This window comes from Neovison vison, chromosome 10 (assembly GCF_020171115.1).
Source record: "Neovison vison isolate M4711 chromosome 10, ASM_NN_V1, whole genome shotgun sequence".
In the NCBI taxonomy this organism is placed as follows: domain Eukaryota; kingdom Metazoa; phylum Chordata; class Mammalia; order Carnivora; family Mustelidae; genus Neogale; species Neogale vison.
In genome coordinates, this window is record NC_058100.1 from 66,228,235 (window position 1) to 66,246,296 (window position 18,062).

General features: G+C 46.5%; 1 protein-coding gene across 1 annotated transcript; it reads left to right on the forward strand.

Moving 5' to 3' along the window:
* Nucleotides 1–6,782: 6,782 nt before the first annotated feature.
* IL10 (interleukin 10) lies at nucleotides 6,783–11,124 on the forward strand. The gene is made up of 5 exons (XM_044266313.1): nucleotides 6,783–6,994; nucleotides 7,820–7,879; nucleotides 8,147–8,299; nucleotides 9,318–9,383; nucleotides 10,409–11,124. Exons 1-5 carry the CDS (start codon nucleotides 6,830–6,832, stop codon nucleotides 10,499–10,501), a joined length of 537 nt encoding a protein of 178 aa, XP_044122248.1. The 5' UTR covers nucleotides 6,783–6,829; the 3' UTR covers nucleotides 10,502–11,124.
* Nucleotides 11,125–18,062: the final 6,938 nt, after the last annotated feature.

Below are 18,062 nucleotides of genomic sequence, written 5' to 3' on the forward strand. Positions count from 1 at the left end.
CAAACACAGAGCCACATACCTCACAAGTACACAATAGATTCACAATTGTTTTATAAATGGAAACTTCCATAACTTTCCACTCCTCACCATTGATTGCAATTCCGCACACTGCTCACATCTTAGCGCCCTCTAGTGTTGGTGCCGGTCATAAGAATTCAGAGTGCTTTAATACTCCTCTGAGTCAAGGAATTAGGTGTTGATTTGAGAAGAATAACGCAAAGAAAATAGACTTCAGATTACATCTTTGCCATTAACTATTTCTTGTGCCTGGGAAAATCAGTTTCTCCTCTGGGCCTCAGTTTGCCCAACTGTAAAATGAGAGGTAAGGATTACATAACAGTTAAGTTCTCTCTTCCCCTGATACCCTATGACAGAGGATATTTTAAACACTCCAAGAACCATGAGGGACTTGGTTCACACTTCCTTGAAGAGTGTTGATTGACAGTGATTGATTTAAAAAAAAAAAAAGTTAAATGGGAACAGACATATAGTTTGTGAGGGGTGCGCTTTCCCCAGGTGAATTCATTCTCTACTTTCCATGGGATGGAAGACAAATGCAGCCAGTTATAGCCACAAAAAGTTTAGGAAGCACATACTCAGTCACTCGGTCAACAAATATTTAGCCAGGACCTTGGATGTGCCCAGAATCGTGCTAAGTATTAGGCAAACAATGATGATCAAAACCAGAGAGGGCCCTGCCCTGTGGAGGACAGTCTAATGGCAAGGCTGGAGCTCAATCAAATGGCCACAAAGCCACATGTATAATTATAATCGGACACAAGTACTATAAAAGAAAGGAGCAAGGTGTCCTGAGAAGATATACCCGGAAGATCCAACTGGGAATAAGGAAAAACTCATTTGAGAAAGTAACATCTGAGCTGAGAACTGAAGGATGAGGAGAAGGGGAAGAACAATCCAGAAAGGGGAAAACTACATGTGCAAAGGCCCTGGAGTAGGAGAGAAAGCATGGATTATTTGAAAACAAAAAATGAAAAGAGGAAAGCCAGTTAGTTTGGGGGCAGAGGGAAGTGGGGAGTGCGGAAAGTGGAGACAGAAGAGGGGTCAGATGAGAAAGGAGTTGTGGACAGTGTGAAGGATAGGGGTCTTTATTTACCAAGAAAGAAAGTGGGAAACCACAGGCGGGCTCAAACAGGAGAGCCGTGATCAGATTGTTGTTTGCAAATAATCACGCTGCCTGCAAAGTGCAGAACGGTTTGGAAAATGGATATTAGAATATCAATTAGGCCTTAATTTTAGAGCCCAGGAGAGATGAGATGAGTTTGAATCAGACAGTTGTTCCTGATGGTGATGGAATTGGAGAAAAATAAGTAGATTAGGAAGATGTTTGTAAAGAAAAATCAGGAGCACCGGGGGATGCCTGGGTGGCTCAGCCAGTTAAGGGTCTGCCTTCAGCTCAAATCACGATCCCGGAGCCTCGGGATGGAGCCCGGGATCAAGCCCATGCTGGACTCCCTGCTCAGTGGGGAGTCTGCTTCTCCCTCTTCCTCTGCTCCTCCCCCAGTGTATGCTCTCTCTCTCTCTCTCTCACTCACTCTGTCAAATAAATATAATCTTTCAAAAAATGAAGAAGAAAGAAAAATCAGGAGCACCTGGTAATAGATGGGCCGTGGTTGGCAAGGGAAAGGAAGGAACCAGAAAGTTATTTTCAGGTTTCTGTCTTATATGTTGGTTAGATGGTCACATCATTTACTGCATTAGGGAACACTAGGTGAAGGTGAGAGCAGAGAATGGAGATGACTTCAGCCTCCTCTACAAAACCAACTGCATAAACTGGAGGCCCAGTACAAAATGAAAATGTGGGGCCACTTGTTTAACAATTACTAAGCATCTCAAGGCCAGAACAGCTGAGCAAGAGCCCTTCAAAGTGTGGGACCCTGTGTGACTACACAGCTATTCCACACCAGGACTGATAATAACGACGCTAGTACTCTATTAACCACACTAGTTGTTCTAGAGAGTCATGCAGACAGCAGAAACAGCTGTGTCCTCTGGGTGGCAAAGGCTCCAACACCTGGTGTGTCCTGGCCCCTGGATGCCCAATTTCTCACGTGAGAAGTCACAGATCACAGTGTCTGTCCCCTAAGGAAAATCCAAATTGCTTGATTTGGTGCCCCAGTTGCACAAAGGGGAATTCCACATTGGCTGTCCAAAGATCAGCCCTTCCGCTGTGGTTTGCAGCGTCTGCCGGCCACGATCCTAGGACGGGCGCCCAATCCAGTTTGCATAACCCTTGCTTGATTTGCCCCAGGGGTGGCCCCTCCTTGGGCTCTTTGAAACTTCTGATCCACCTGGCCCATATTTTGAAGCAGTCCAGCCACAACGCCAAAGTCAGAGAAGCCCAGAGGCAGACAGGGCCATAGAGCCCTGTGCCCACCCAGCCGTAATTCGGATTGTGCTGCCAGACCCCATGCAGCTGACCAGGCCTGTTGCGGCATAGTGGCTGAGGAAGCTTCTGTCCAGGATGCTAAGGAAGGTTATTCAAGGGAATACTAGAAATTTCAAGCTGGGGAAAACATTGTAGATACTTGATGTCCCAAGTAAGAAGAAATGAAACTCGTGTTATCAGCCCTAAAATAACAACTTGCTAATGAGTGAGCAGAAGCCCAGCCCCAAGGGAATTCTCCATCAGGACTGTCATTCCCCTGGCTCAGCTGGGCGCCATTCCACCTTTTCTACCTGTAACAGTGACCTGCCTGCTCCCTCCTGAGAGGCCCAGGCAAGGTAGCTGAACCCTGAGGGCAGCAAGCCCCCATTCCTTAGCCTTCCATTTGCAGTTCCAGTGGAGCCCCAAAGGACTGTGCCTCCCTCTTGGGTCTGAACTGTGGATCTGGGCAAGGTGCAGAGCAATGACAGCAGGAAGATTGCCATTTTGCTGAGCATGAGGATAGTTGGAAGTTTCCTTATGAGTTCTTAGGCCCTTAGATGGGACCCTCAAAATGTATTTACAGAGCGCACACACACTGTCTCTCTCTCTCTCTCTCTCTCTCTCTCTTACACACACACACACACACACACACACACACACACACACAACTGGCAGTGTTTATCTGCCTGGACCCCTCTGCAGCTATAGTAGCAAAACTCACTAAGGGGAGCTTTCTGGAAAGATTGTTAGGATCTCCTGGATTGACATGTCTTTGGAATTTGCCCGAGTCCCTTCTCCCTGGCATCTTGCAACAACGGAGAAGAAAACAGGGAGGCAAGAAAAAGTAGGTTCTAGATGACATGAGTGCTCTGCTTGACACGAGCCTCGGGCTGCCTGTCTCTGACTTCATGTTTAGCGAAAGCAAAAAATATAATCCTTCTCTTTTTTAAGGTATGATTAATCAGATTTTTTTTAATTTGCAGCTGAATATAGAAATTTGGGAATATTCTGCAGCAGGGGTGGAAAGGAGGAGGTATTTCCTCTCCCACAACATTCCTCTGATTCCCCAGAGAGTCCTTACTGGAATAAGTCATTTAGGTTGAATTTAATGATAATTTCTTAGACCCTGCTATGCATCTGAACTTGAGGGAAAATTGGACTCAGGCCATTTGCCTTCATGGAGTTTACAGTGATCGGTGGCATTTGAGTCCTCTTAAAATTCGCAGAACCAGACGGCACCCAAACTGACACTCAATGGTCCATGGATACCCACTCTCTCACTTCCTCCCCTACAAGGGCTCTTCCCTTGTACAAAAACCCAAATTCAAACTTCCTATAACGTGCAGACTATTGATATTTATGTCTCAGATGGGACTATGAGTTTGAGACTTTTCCCAATGGATCGTAATGACTTTTCAAATGAACTTGAGAAATAGAACGATGCCTATTTTTCTTATTCTTGTTTTGTCAATATAATAGCAGATGCTCCTAACTTTTCCCAAAATCGTCATCCCTGTCTTCTTCTATCAGCTTGATGTCAATCCTATATGTTGATAGGAAAGATAGTTTGTTACGTAAGGAGTTCCATCAGAAAATTTGCTATGATTATCTTTGATCCTTTAGATTCTGAAATTTTGAAATGAGAGAGGGCAGTGAATTCAAATCAGTAGGGGAAAGATCAGTTATTCAACAAATGGCTTGAGGTAATTGCCTACATGTTCCAAAACACAGAAGTCAGAGTCCATACCTAACCCTACCTAATGGCTTATGGATTAAAGAAAGAAATGGCTTTTGCCCACCTCCCTTCTCCCTGCCATCTTGCACACGTGTCTATGTGTACGAGTATTTGTGCATTTATGCACAGATCTCAAATTATAAGAAGAAAGTGTGAAAGATGCTGGTCTGCCTTCCTAGGTTGCTTCCCTATCCTTCTGAGTGTCTGCCTGTGCCCAGACCAGCCTCCTTCAGGTTACGTCCTCCAGCCCTGGTACATGCTCCTCATGTACTCTGCTATGCCCATCCCAGCATGAAAAGAGAAAGCTGGATAGCTGGCACCTTCTTCCAAACTCTGTGCTTGGCACCAGGTACACAAAGAATAAGAAAATAACATCCTACTTCAGGGGGCTCCAGCTGACAGGGGGAGGCAAGGTGTGTCCATCGATGACAACAATGTCAGATTGTGGGTTTGGTAGTGGAGGCAAGTACAGAGCATGATGGCAGAGAAAGACAGGAGTGGTCTGTGCTGCCTGGTCAGGAAGAAGGACCCAGAACCTTGCCTGGGGTTTGATACCTCTGGCCTGACTCTTTCATGTGGAGTCTGTACCCAGAACACCCAACTCAGATAGGCGATCAGCTTTATGAGCTAAAGCAAGCACAGCCCAGGAAACCCAGGAGACAAGGGGGAAAGAGAAGGGTAGAAGGGATGGAAACTTCAGCTCTTTTCTCTGCTTCCTGGCAGCAAAATCCAGTCCTTCCAAGCCTGGGGTAAATCAGCAAGAGCAAATATTTCTGCCTTATATCCACTCTTGTTTCTAAAGGATTCTTTTCTTCCTTCATGATCCTTAGGTTTTTGCATGACACTCCCCAAAGTACTGAAAGGGGAGGCCACAGCCCCCCGATCCTGACCCACAAAGCACACCCACAGGTTGGGGCTGTGCCCTGTCATTTCTTGCCCCCACCCCCTCCAGACTCACTCCAGATCGGCCAGGCCCCAGTATGTCTGCCCCATTTACACTGGCACAGTGACCTTCTCCAATGGGGCAGGCTTAGGACATAGGGCCATCTAAGGTATCCCAGTGCTGATGCAGGAGGACAATAAAATAACAGAAACACTAGAGATAATCCTATATCTGGGTCCACTTGTTACTTCCTCAAGCCCCTCCCAGGTGAAGCCCAAAAGACCCTGGCAGGCAGGAGGGCAGGACTGTTGCCCTCTTGGGACAGATAAACTATAGACACAGGGAGGTCAAGTGACTTTCCCTGGGTTTAAAGACTGACAGAGGACAGAGGACAGAGACCAGGTCACTGCTTTTCCTAGTTACTTTCTTCACTGGGGAGGTAGGAAAAGCCGCTATAGAAGGAGAAGGTCAACGCACATCAAGGGACCCCCAGGGACTTTCCAGATATCTGAAGAGGTGATTTCACTCCCCCGTCCTCTCCTTATTGGAAGTAGAGCAACCTTCCTCACCGTCTGGCTCCCGGACCCGCCCACATTCAAACACACACACATCCAGGTGTGCAAGTCCAAGACTACTGGCTAAGACTTCTTCGGAAGGAAGGAAGGGGCAGGTAAGAGAAAAGAAAGGAGCCTTCTGTCCAGCCTTCATGGAATTCTGCTTTAATTTCCTTGTTATTTCTATTTCCTTCATACCCCATCTTTCAAGCACAAGTGTCAACCACAGAAGTTCACAACTTAAAGGAATCATAAAGACTCTTCAATCCAACCTTATCGTTCCACACACTTGGGACAGCGTGGAGAAGATGGAGTAAGGAGCAGGACCGTGGTGTCCGGTAGGCCTGGGTGAAAAATCTGACTCTCTCAGAGAGAGAGTCAGGTGGGCAGGTGGGCAGCGGGGCAGGTGACGTAAAGTTTACTCGCTATAAAATAGAGGTGATAAGGGTCACAGGGACTGGCAGGTGCCGAGCTATCAAAAGTGTGGATTGCTCTTGCTAACTTCCCCAAAGTACTGGGACAGCTGAGGAGGTAAAGACATAGCTGTGAGAGTTGAAGCGCGCTCAGGGCTGGAGAAGGAGCCTGGAGCACGTCTTGTGTCCTTGCTTGTCCTGCAAGAAGCTGACCTCTGCATGAGGACATCTTGGAACATAAGATGAAAGAGCCGGAGGGATCTCTGGGCTAAATAGCCCACCCCGGGTTCTTATCTGCGGAAGGCTCTGAGGCTCTCCACAATTCAGCAAGGGAAAGCCTTGGGTGTTCAACCCAGGTTGGGGAGGGGATCCGATTATTTCTCAACTCCAGTGCATTCTGGAATGGCCAATTTGTCCACGTCACTGTGACCTAGGAACACGCGAATGGAACCCACAACTGTGGGCCCCGTGCACAGAACAGCTGTTCACCCAGGAAACCAACTATTTTTTTTTTAAAAGCTGGAAAGTTATTTTAATACAAAGAGAGATAGCTCATCCTAAAATAGCTGTAATGCAAAAGTTCATTGTTCAACAATCCCTTTTGCTTACAATGCAAAAAATTAACAACTTTTAGAAGTTCAACTAATGCAAAGTTGGAGAGGTCTAGGGGAAGGGAGGGGCTTTAATCAGAAGAAAACGTTTGCCAGGAAATCTGTGACTCTGTGGCTTTTTATGAATGGGGAGGCCTCACCGCACCCACATATAAAAGGGGGACCAGTAGGTGAAGGTCTACACACCAGGGGCTTGCTCTTGCAACACCAAACCACAGGACCGGCTCTCGGAAGACAGAGCTTCACCATGCCCAGCCCAGCGCTGCTGTGTTGCCTGGTCCTGCTGGCCGGGGTAGGAGCCAGCCGCCACCAGAGTGCCCTGTCCGAGGACAACTGCACCCACTTCCCAGCCAGCCTGCCCCACATGCTCCGAGAGCTCCGAGCAGCCTTCGGCAGGGTGAAGACTTTCTTTGTGAGTATGATTCCTTCCTGTCCTTCCCTGCTGGGATTGCATCCACTAGGCATGGTGCTAGAGCTCTAAGAACCCTCCTCCTTCTTGTTCACCTCCGTCCCTAGCATCTATCTCCCTCAAACAAAAATTCTTTAAGAGTCCCAGGTCAACCCAGAGGCTCAGTGAGTTCACCTAAGCCCAGGGACGCAGCAAAGGTGCAGAAAAAGCCACCTTACAGGTCACTGCTAGGAATCCTATGCTTAGCAACTTTTCATGAAGACTCCACCAGAGCTCAGTAGGTTGGGAGAAATCCCAAAGGGTCTGACTGAAGATGAAGATGTGTTCCCATCCCCTGTTGCAGGGAAACATAAGTGGCTTCAGCTGAGCAGGCTTCTGGAACCTGGAAGCCTGCTGGCTGGGGGAGGCGCCATGCAGGGGTGGAGGAAGCCTGCTTTAGGAGATGGTTCCCATTCCAGACAGCTTTCAGAACTGCAGCTGGAGGTCTGCAGCAGGGAGAAAGAAAAGCAAGGACCCCTGAAGAGTGGGTGGGCATGGGTGGACCCTTCAAACCCAATTCATGTCTGCAAAAAGGAGCCCAAGACCAGGTCAAGCTTCTGCCATGGCTTCAAAGCCTTGCAGAATTTTTTTAAAAATTACTTGATCCTGAGGAAAAGGACCTGATTGAACTGAGGGTTCCAGCACTACTGAATGTCCTGTTTTGCAAATCTCCTTTCTGTTTTGGGGCCAGGCTGTTCTGATTAAAAGTCAGAAGCTCTATAAATAAGAGGGCATCAGAAAGACATTTCCTCAAACGTCAGGTTCATTCTCCTTTTGTTCTTCTTGCAGCAAATGAAGGACAAGCTGGGCAGCATATTGTTGACTGGGTCCTTGCTGGAGGACTTTAAGGTGAGAGCCCAAGGGGGTGTGTGGGAGGAGAGGGTGCAGCGTGACTCAGAGAAGAGTGGCCGCTGGGGCCAGGGTCTGCTTCCTTTGCTTTGAAAAGGAGAAGTGGAAAGATCTTAACTCAGCACACAGCCAAAGGGCTGTCCTGGTGTGGGGGAGGGGAGGGTGGCTGCTTAAGAAAGGCCCCTGGGGACAAAGCTGTCCTCTCAAGCTAGGGCAGCAGCTCTTCCTCCCAGTCACCGCCCCTCCCCCTCCCGCCCCTGCCCTTAGGGTTACCTGGGTTGCCAAGCCCTGTCGGAGATGATCCAGTTTTACTTGGAGGAGGTGATGCCCCAGGCCGAGAACCACGACCCTGAAGTCAAGGAGCTCGTGAACTCGCTGGGGGAAAAGCTGAAGACCCTGCGGCTGAGGCTGCGGCGCTGTGTGAGTACCCGCAGGCCTTGCCCTGGCGCTCTGGGGCGCCCTTCCTGAAACCCACACATACCCAGACGGACAGACAGACCGGCAGGAGCGCTCTTGGGAAGGCGCTCGAGTTCCATCTCGTGCTCATTTTTCTCTGAGCAAGGAGTGGGGGAGGCTGCTGGCATTTACATGTTTGCGAACAGCTTTCCTGTTATTTGTGAGTCATTCGTGGGTTATTAACTACTCCCGTCTCTCTTTATGAAAGGGGCCCAGAGCTTCCGTCTGGGCTCCCTCGTCCCTTTGGACCTAGACCCCAGGGCCCAGCAACACGGGCCAGGAGATAGGGTCCCTCGGATAAGAAACCCCACTTACCTCTTATCCTCTACCTTTTGAAAGCAGAGCTCTGACGTGGGGCCCAACGGACTGACAGGACTTCCCTAAGCACTTTGGAAGGGCTCCAGGGAGCTACTCGCCCCCAAGCTAGTGTCTCTAAATAATTCCCCAGGATAAAAATGTCCTCCAACTGAAATGAGCCCCTCGCCGCGCGTTTCCTCTGTTTTGTCGCTGAGGATCGGGGAGTCCGTCAGTTGGTCTCTATCTGTAGGATGGGACTAGGCAAAGGTTTCAGTACATGGCTGAGACTGTGTCTCTACTCCTCGGGGACTTAGAAATGGTCCCTGTGGCTGGAACTGAAGATGAGGGACAGGACAGGGAGGCAGGGAAGGACAGAACGGCTGGCTCAGCACGTGTCAGCACTGTGGCATCCAGAGAGGAAGCGCCTTGCTCCTCTGGGTTTTCATGCAAGCTTTGCAAATGTCTCCGGTGGCTCCTGGAGAAGCACTTTTCATTCCCCAGGACTGTTTCTCCTCTGTCTAGTGCGCCAGGGGGAGGTGGAGCTCCGTTCTCCCAAAGGAGCTACAGGGCTTAGGTATCCAAGATGAGTCTGGCCGCTTCTTCATGCTACCGGCTCATCCCCCAAGTGCTGTGGACACAGGAGCTGGGAGCCAGTAGCATTAACACTTTCTCTTTCCCTCCACAGCATCGATTTCTGCCCTGTGAGAATAAGAGCAAGGCAGTGGAGCAGGTGAAAAGCACCTTCAGTAAGGTACGTAGACGGCGGCAGAAGGGGCTTGGAGACCGTGACCTCTACCCGCTCCCCAAGCTGGCAGGTGCTAAGCAGGCCCCGTCCTTCTCTTGAAGGGGGTGTGGGAACCCAACAGATGGTGTGACCGCCTCAGCCAGTGGGGAGCTGCTGTCTTGATTATATTTGTTTTCTGTGAAGTGTCTTCGGGGGTTTCTAAATGACTGTTCCCCGCCTTTGCAGGCCTGTGGGTTGAGCCAGTCAGCCGGCCTGTGAATGCAGTGAGCTAGATGCTGGGGAGAGTGACAAAGGAAACAGAAAGTAGCTTGTTGGGAATCTAGACTAAAGCCACACGTGCAGGAAGCCGACACGTGAACGTGCACACACAAACACACCCGGGGGTTCAGCCGGAACTCCCCAAAGCTCTGAGTAGGAAATTCTCGTTAATCTCAAGTCTGTCCATACTCCCTTTCCAGCTGCCGTTCACACCTGCCAAGGTGCCTCAGAATGTCAACTCTCAGATCACATGGGGTTTCGCACTTTAGCTGTCCGCGAACTCCTCAACCCCACTTCCCAGAAGCCATGTGGTCTCTGTCCTCTTTGTGGGAGGGTTCCAGTCTCGGGGGACATAAGCCCCCTGACCGTAGGCCAAAGGAGCAGGGCAGGGCCTATTCAATCCATTGGTAGGAGGACATAAACATAAAAGGGGTCCCTTTTCTCCTCTTACCAACTTGCTTTCGAAGCGGTTCCTCTAATGTCTTCTCTCCAGATTCTGAATAAGAGTCATGTGAGTGCATGACTTTTAAAATTGTTAAGGCATCATTTTGTAGACTCTTCCTCTTGTTACTTGCCAGCCAGGCTTTAGACCCATATGTAGCCTTTCCCAAGGCCCCGGGCATACCCTCAGCATCCTAGGATCTGTCCTTCACCTCCTGACCCAAGAGAGCAAGTGTGGCACCTGGGCCCCAGAGTCCTACCCATCCAAGCCGGGGACCCATTTACTCACACAGATGGGGCTTTCACTAAACATTTCTTATCTTTCTACACAGCTCCAAGAGAGAGGTGTCTACAAAGCCATGAGTGAGTTTGACATCTTCATCAACTACATAGAAACCTACATGACCCTGAGGATGAAGATCTGAAAACATCCAGGATGAGGACTCTTCTCAACTCTAGGACATAAGTTGGAGATCTGAAAATCTCATCCGGGATGTAGGAGAACTGATCAACTCCTTGGAGAACCCTGTCGTATTTATTACCTCTGATACCTCAAATCCCATTATATTTATTTACTGAGCTTCTCTGTGAACTATTTAGAAAGAAGCCCAATATTGTAATCTTTTTCAATATTTATTTTTTTTTACCTGTGTGTAAGCTGTTTCCATAGGGTGATACCCTGTGGTATTTGAGTATTTTAAGAGAAACTGTAAGTTATATAAGGAAAAAAATATTTCTTGGGGAGACTACTGAAGCTTCCATTTCAAGCTGACCATACTGGATAGCTGTTGAGCTATTTCCCTGACCTCCCTATAATTTCTCTTGTCCCTGGGCCTGGGGCTCCTAGAGTGTTATAAAGACTCTTACCCTCTTAGGAAGAGAAACTAGGGAGGCCCTTTGATAATTAATATTCCAGTGGCTCAGAGGAATTCCCTTGACCTCATTCCCCAACCACTTCATTCTTGAAAGCTGTGGCCTGCTTGTTATTTATAACAACCTAAAGTTGGTTCTAATAGAACTCAGTTTTAACTAGAAGCAATTCAATTCCTCTGGGAATGTTACATTTTTTGTCTGTTTTCATAGCAGATTTTAATTTTTAATAAATAAAGAATCATTAAAATCATATTATGGTGTCAGTTGACTTCTGTTTGACTAAAAATTACTCCCTCAGGGATGCTTGGGTGGCTCAGTCAGTTAAGCGTCTGCCTTCAGCTCGGCTCATGATGCCAGAGTCTGGGGTTCGAGTCCCACATCAGGCTCTTTGCTCAGCACAGAACCTGTTTCTTCCTCTGCCCCTCCCCCTGCTCATGTGCTCTCTCGCTCTCTCTCTCTAACAAATAAATAAAATCTTTAATAAATAAAAGAATAAAATAAAGTAATTCCCTCAATATTTTTAAGATAGGAGGGAGTAGATAAATGAATTCTGCATTCCAGAGAAAACAAGCCAGCTACCCTCTCCCAAAGAAGAAGTAAGTTCCAAATTTGATCAGGAAAAAAACTATTTTCCCTTCAAAAGCCAATAGCAAAAACTGCCATGATCTTCCTATAAACTCTGTCCTTTAAGAAAGTATCCTTACGGTCTTGAAGAGAATGCTGATTTTCAAGACTAAGGACAAGATGCTATAGATACCAAAACTGGAAAGATAGGCAGATGACTTTTAAGTGTTTTTTGTCTTTGTTTTCTTGTGTTGGGGGGGGGTTATTTGTTTGCTTGTTTTGTTCTGTATCGCTTGGTTTTGTTTCTTCAAGCTCCAAAGCTCTGGGTGAATACTAATCTATCTGGGTTGTCATGAAAATTCAGATAAAGAGCTAACATGACTCCTGGCACTAAGAGATGGCCCCCACACATACATTTGGTTGTTACTGGTCTGCAAAACCTACCAAGTCCTCCTTGAGCTGAGATTAGAGGCCCACCCAAAAGAGTAGAATATAAGCAGATCAGACCACTTGATAGACTACCCAAGGATTCTAAGCACTGCCATCCCTTCTGTTCCCTCCTTCAGCCACCGACGAATGTGAGATTGGCTTCTGATTGCGGTCTGTTGGGAGGGGCATGGTGGCGGGGGAAGCCCTACTCAAAGCCCCGTGACTTGGAGAAGAGAGAGAGAAACAATAGTCTGAGTAAACACTGATCACCCTCACAGTCTGCCCAGGCAGTCCTGGTCTGGGGGAGGATAGGGGCTAACTGGCTGTGGTCAGTTTTTCAGTAAGACCTGACTCACTTCAGTTAAAGTAACCATAGGAAGGAAGTGGGAAGCTTCAAAGTTGAAATTCTGAGATGAAAGGTTAAGGTTAAGAATGGAGGCTAACAGAAAACCAAGAGAGAGGAGAGAGGCTCTCTACACCAGGGCTGTCTGTCTACACTGAACTGGAGAAGCTGTGAGGTTTAGGCAGTTAGGGCTCTCTGGTGGGCAAGGTGCACCAACTTAAGGTTGAGGCTGGCACCTCATGTGAGGGAAGTGGGCATCTGAAACCAAGACACAGCAACTCACCTAGAGAAGCCACACAGCTGGTGAGATGTTGACAACAGTCACAATTACTCGAGCACTTAGTTTGAGCCAGTCAGGGCTGGTTATGTGCGTATCAGGCCTGCCATGCGGGATTGTTATTGTGATCTCCTGTGAGAGGAAACAGGTGCTCAGACATGCTGGCATGGCCTGGCCACAGGGGTTGTGTGGAGAATGGAGAACGGAGAAAAGTATAAAATGTCTTTCCCTTTGTATGAATTACCTATTGATGTCTTTAAAATTTAGCAGCTGGAGACTGAGCTTAAAACAACACACGTATTTGTCTTTTCTTGTTGGTTGGGAATCTGAGAGAGACAACTAGGGGTTCTGGTTCAGGATATCTGAGGAGGTTGTGGGCAAAATGACAGCCAAGTCATCTGACGCCTGTTTGTGGTTGAACAAATCCCATCCAAGATGGCGCGTTTACATGGCTGTTGGCAGCTGGTCTTTGTTCCTTGCTACATGGGCCTTTCGCTAGGTCTTCTTGAATATCTTCACTACACAGTGGCTGTCTTCCCCAGAGCCAGTGATATGAGAGACAGCAAGGAGGAAGTCACAGTGTCTTTTCGACCTAATCTCAGAAATCTCACACCACACTTCTGGCACATTCTCTTTGTTAGAAGTGAGTTGGTGAGTATAGCCCATATTGAAGGGGAGATAAATGAGAGTTCACCTTTTGAAGGGAGGAGTCTCAAAGAATTTGTGGAAACATTCCAAAAAAATTTTGTGGACATTTTCTAAATTCAAAGAATTTAGAAAAAAAATAGCTCAAGTGTGCTTGAATGGCACATCAGGCTCCTGGGTGGATGGGGGTAAGATGAGTCGGGTAAGCATCAAGGTGCATGGAGAGGCCATCATGATGGACATTACCCTCTTCCAGTCCTCTCCCCTGTGGACTCAGTCTAATATATTTAGCTCTATGAGCCTCAGTTTCTCATCTGAAAAACTAGCAGAAACTTTTTTCCCAGGTGTTATCTACTGAATATTTGTTCCCTCAAAATTCATATGTTGAAGCCCTAACCCTTACTGTGATGATATTTGGAGATGGGGCCTTTGGGAGGAAATTCGGGTTGGATGAAGTCATGAGTGTGGGGCCATCATGATAGGATTTATAAGAAGAGACACCAAAAAGCACGCACGCTCTCTCTCTCTTTCCACATGTGCACAATAAAAAGATCTTATTGAACACATGCAAAAAGATGGCAGTTGTTAAAAGCCAAGAGAAGAGGCCTCAGGATGAAACCTACCATGTTGGCACCTTAAATCTTGGACTTCCAGCCTCCAGAACTATAGAAATAATTTTTTTAAAGATTTTATTTATTCATTTGATAAACAGAGATTACAAGTAGGCAGAGAGGCAGGCAGAGAGAGAGGAAAGGAAGCAGGCTCCCCGCTGAGCAGAGAGCCCGATGTGGGGCTCGATCCCAGGACTCTGGAATCATGACCTGAGCCAAAGGCAGAGGCTTTAACCCACTGAGCCACCCAGGCTCCCCTAAATTTCTTTTTTTAAGCCATACAATTTATGGTATTTTGTTATGGCAGCCTGAGCTTACTAACAGGCCAGACTTGATATAAGGGTCCAATAGAATGTCAGGTATGAAGGTACCTATGTGTTTTGGATTGGAAATATAGAGACAAGGTTTAGATGGCATTGACTGACTGATTGATTGACTGATTGGCTGATTTTTGGCAACAAGACTTTATTTTGTAATAAGATCAACCATCTCATCTCCCATGTCCCTCTTTTCCTCGCGCCAGAGTTTGGATAGCAGTGAAGGATGAGAATCTCTGTTTGCGGTCCCAGCTGCTGCGGTGAGGAGGGTAGGACCAGTGAGAGAAGCTCCCGAAGTCTGGGATGATGTGGTCACCCTACCCAGCCACTAACAGAAATCAGACAGATCGAAAGGTTCAGGAAGACACCATCTGGAAGGAAGGGGATGATACCAGAGATGTAAAGAAAGACAAAAGAGAATTGGCTTGAGAGCAGAAGCTACCCACTCGACAGCATGTTAACCCCTCAAAACGCTTATCAGGTGGATTTGATTGTGGAATGTGAGGACCAGCTTTGGACCTGCGGTGATTTAGGCAGAAGCAGCCATAACATCCAAGGAAATAGGAGCTGGATCATAAGAACAAACGCTCAGAATTTAAAATGGCAGAATGATCTTTGAACTTTCATAAGTTGCAGAAGTTGCTGCAGAATGAACCAGTCAACTCACCTTGGAGTGGTTAGTGGGTCCAGGTGACATGCGTGTTCCATTATTTGCTCCTCCTTTTATACACTAACTCACCTGGTGACTTTGGAAATTTTACTTACCCTGTCTGAGCCTTAGTTTCCTCGAGAATAAAACAAAGCATTATGTCTGGGTCCATGGTTTTCTTTCTTTTTTTTTTTTTTTTAATATTTTATTTATTTATTTGACAGAGAGAGATCACAGGTAAGCAGAGAGGCAGGCAGAGAGAGAGAGAGAGAGGGAAGCTGGCTCCCTGCTGAGCAGAGAGCCCGATGCGGTACTCGATCCCAGGACCCTGAGATCATGACCTGAGCCGAAGGCAGCGGCTTAACCCACTGAGCCACCCAGGCACCCCTGGGTCCATGGTTTTCAACTGGGACCACTAGATGCATGCACATTCTGAAGGCACTCCTCATGGAGAGGCTGTCTTTGCACAATTTCCAAAACTTGAACAAGCCTAATGAAATTGTACATTTGCCATCCCCGCCTTTCCTAAGTCTGCGCAGGCTCACTAAAAAGCACTTCCAGGCACTCGACTGGAGTGATAGCCACTTTGTATGGAAAGACAGGTCGCCTCATGCTGGCCAGAAGCTCTGTTTGGAGTCATCTATTATATCTTTGACTAATAAAAAAAGAAAATGGGGTTATTTCTTGATTTTTTTTAACCAGATGAAATATTTTAAAATAGAGAGTCTCTGGGGAAAAATAATAGCTGCAGTCCTTTGTGGTCAAAAGCTTTAAAACCACTAAATGAGATGACCTCGAAGTGCCCTGTGAGCCCATACTTCCTAATTCCAGCATCTGATTCCTCCAGTCAGCCAGGCCTATTCCCACTTGAGCCCTCTTCTGGGACACATTCCTATCCACAGAGTCTGCACTGGTAATTTTCCAGACGGATTCCCAGTTGCTGGGAACTTCAACAGCCCCCCTATCCCAGCAGGGTTGCCCCTCGGCTCCAAGCTGCATGACCTTCAGACAACACCTACCTCAGTGTCCTCTGTAACATGGAGAGAATAATCGTTCCTTCAAGGTGTTGTTTTCATAAGAAATAAAGGCATGGACACATGTAAAGCACAGAGGAAAGGCTTAGTAAAAGCAGCTCTTCCCTTGGACATTTGGAAAATGCTCACATGAGATCAGATGGTAAGATCAGTGCTAACACCATAAAAAACAGCTGGACACACTTTGTGTGCCCATCACTAAAACTGGACCTTTCCTTATCCTATTTTCTGCCTCTGGACCCATCATTTCTGGATAGAAAGAGGAAATGGGCCATCCCTACTTGGGAAGGACAGAAAGGAAATGACATTCTTTGAGTGCCTGAAGAATATACATGGCTTGATGACATAATATATATATTTATGAATTATATAAATATGAATTATAGCCATGAGTGTTACATTAGTTCACTGAGCAGATACTTAACAGAGGTCCCTAAGTATCACCCAGAGCAATAATAGTTACACATACCGTTAAGTAAATACTACATTAACTATGTAGGAAGTTTTTATTGATTACAACACTGGATTTTATTCATACATGCTCATTATCTATCATTGCTACTTACCTGTTAGCAACCTAAAAAGTGAGACAGTTTAACATATTGCTTCTTCCCTTACCATTATTCAAGAAAAAAAATACATTTTTTTCCCAAAGTCAAGAAGCTGTTGTATAATAAACCCCAGAGTTCACCGAATATGCAACCCAGAATCTCATGCCTATTTGAAGAAGTCTTTCTGGATTATTTAGAGTGAGCAGATGTCCCCAGAAGAACCCTATCATACCTCTATTAGAGCCAAATTAGAAACTAAGACTAGTATGCAGCATAAATAACTAGTCATGTGTCCTCTCAGAATAATCTCTATATTCATATCTAACAAGGAGGAGACTCAAATCCAAGCAGAGGAAAATTAGCTTCTCCCTGGCCTCTGCCCCAAATCAGAGTTTTTATGAGATACACATTTATTCATCCAGAACCTATTATGATCTAGGTACTATGTTGGGTGCTGGGGAGAAAACAGTAAATAAAGCAGACATAACACCTGCCCTCATGGGTTTAACAGCTAAATCCATAGAGGCAAAAAAAAGTTAACTACACAATATTATTATAATTGTGAAATTACTAAATGAGAAGTGGGAAGTTTTAATGGAACAACAATTAACCTGGACTCTGGGGTGGGGGTGGGGGGCCTTCCACAAGAAGGTGACGTTCAGGGGCCCACGGGTGGCTCAGTGGGTTAAAGCCTCTGCCTTCAGCTCAGGTCATGATCCCAGGGTCCTAGGATCGAGTCCGCATCAGGCTTTCTGCTCAGCAGGGAGCCTGCTTCCCCCTCTCTCTCTGCCTGCCTCTCTGCCTACTTGTAATCTCTGTCTATCAAATAAATAAACAAAATCTAAAAAAAAAAAAAAAGGCGATGTTCAGCCAGGGTTGAAGGATGAGTGGGAGTTGGCCAAATGAAGAGGGAGATTATAAGAACCTTAGGCAGAAAGAGCCACATATTTAAAGACCTCTTAGAATGGCAAAGCCTGAGGGGAGTAGATCTCTGAATCAAGAGTAGATCTATGCTGGTACTCAACATAGCTGGACTCCAGGCCCTCTTCAGGACCCTCTGGCTTCTCCATCTCCTCTCCTATCCTGAATATCTGAAGTAGGAAGGGAGTTAAACTGTTTAAGGAAGTAAAAGATAACACACAGCAAGTGAGACATATTATACATGAGGGACAGAGGTTTAACATGGACTGGAAGAAATGGGCAGAGGCAAAAAGTTTAGACTTTAAGGGCAAAGAAAAACAATTGAAGGCTACTAAGAGGAAAATATACATCTTCTGAATGAGACCCTAGAGGGTCCATTTGGTTTTAATTCAGATAAGAGGAAATTGTAGTACGGACTAAGGTGGTAATAAATGGGAATTGAGAGAAGTGTAAATTTTCAAATATTCAGCAACTACTTAGATGAGTGTGGTGATAGCAGTTGATGGCCCAAAAGCCCTCTGATCTGGCCTAAACAACTGGGTAGAGAAGAAGAAGGTTTGGGAGGGAAGGTGATACATTCTACACTGGCCCCACTCTGTTGGAGGTGCCTCCAAGACTTGGAGTGAGTTTTTCTAGAATGGTTAGCTGGACATAGAGATGTAGTCTAAAGATAAATACGTGGGTGTCCTTGCTATAGAGATGATGAGTGAAATTGTGGGAGTGGAGAAAATCACCAAGAATAAGAGTGTTGAATGAGAAAAGAGCCCAGAAC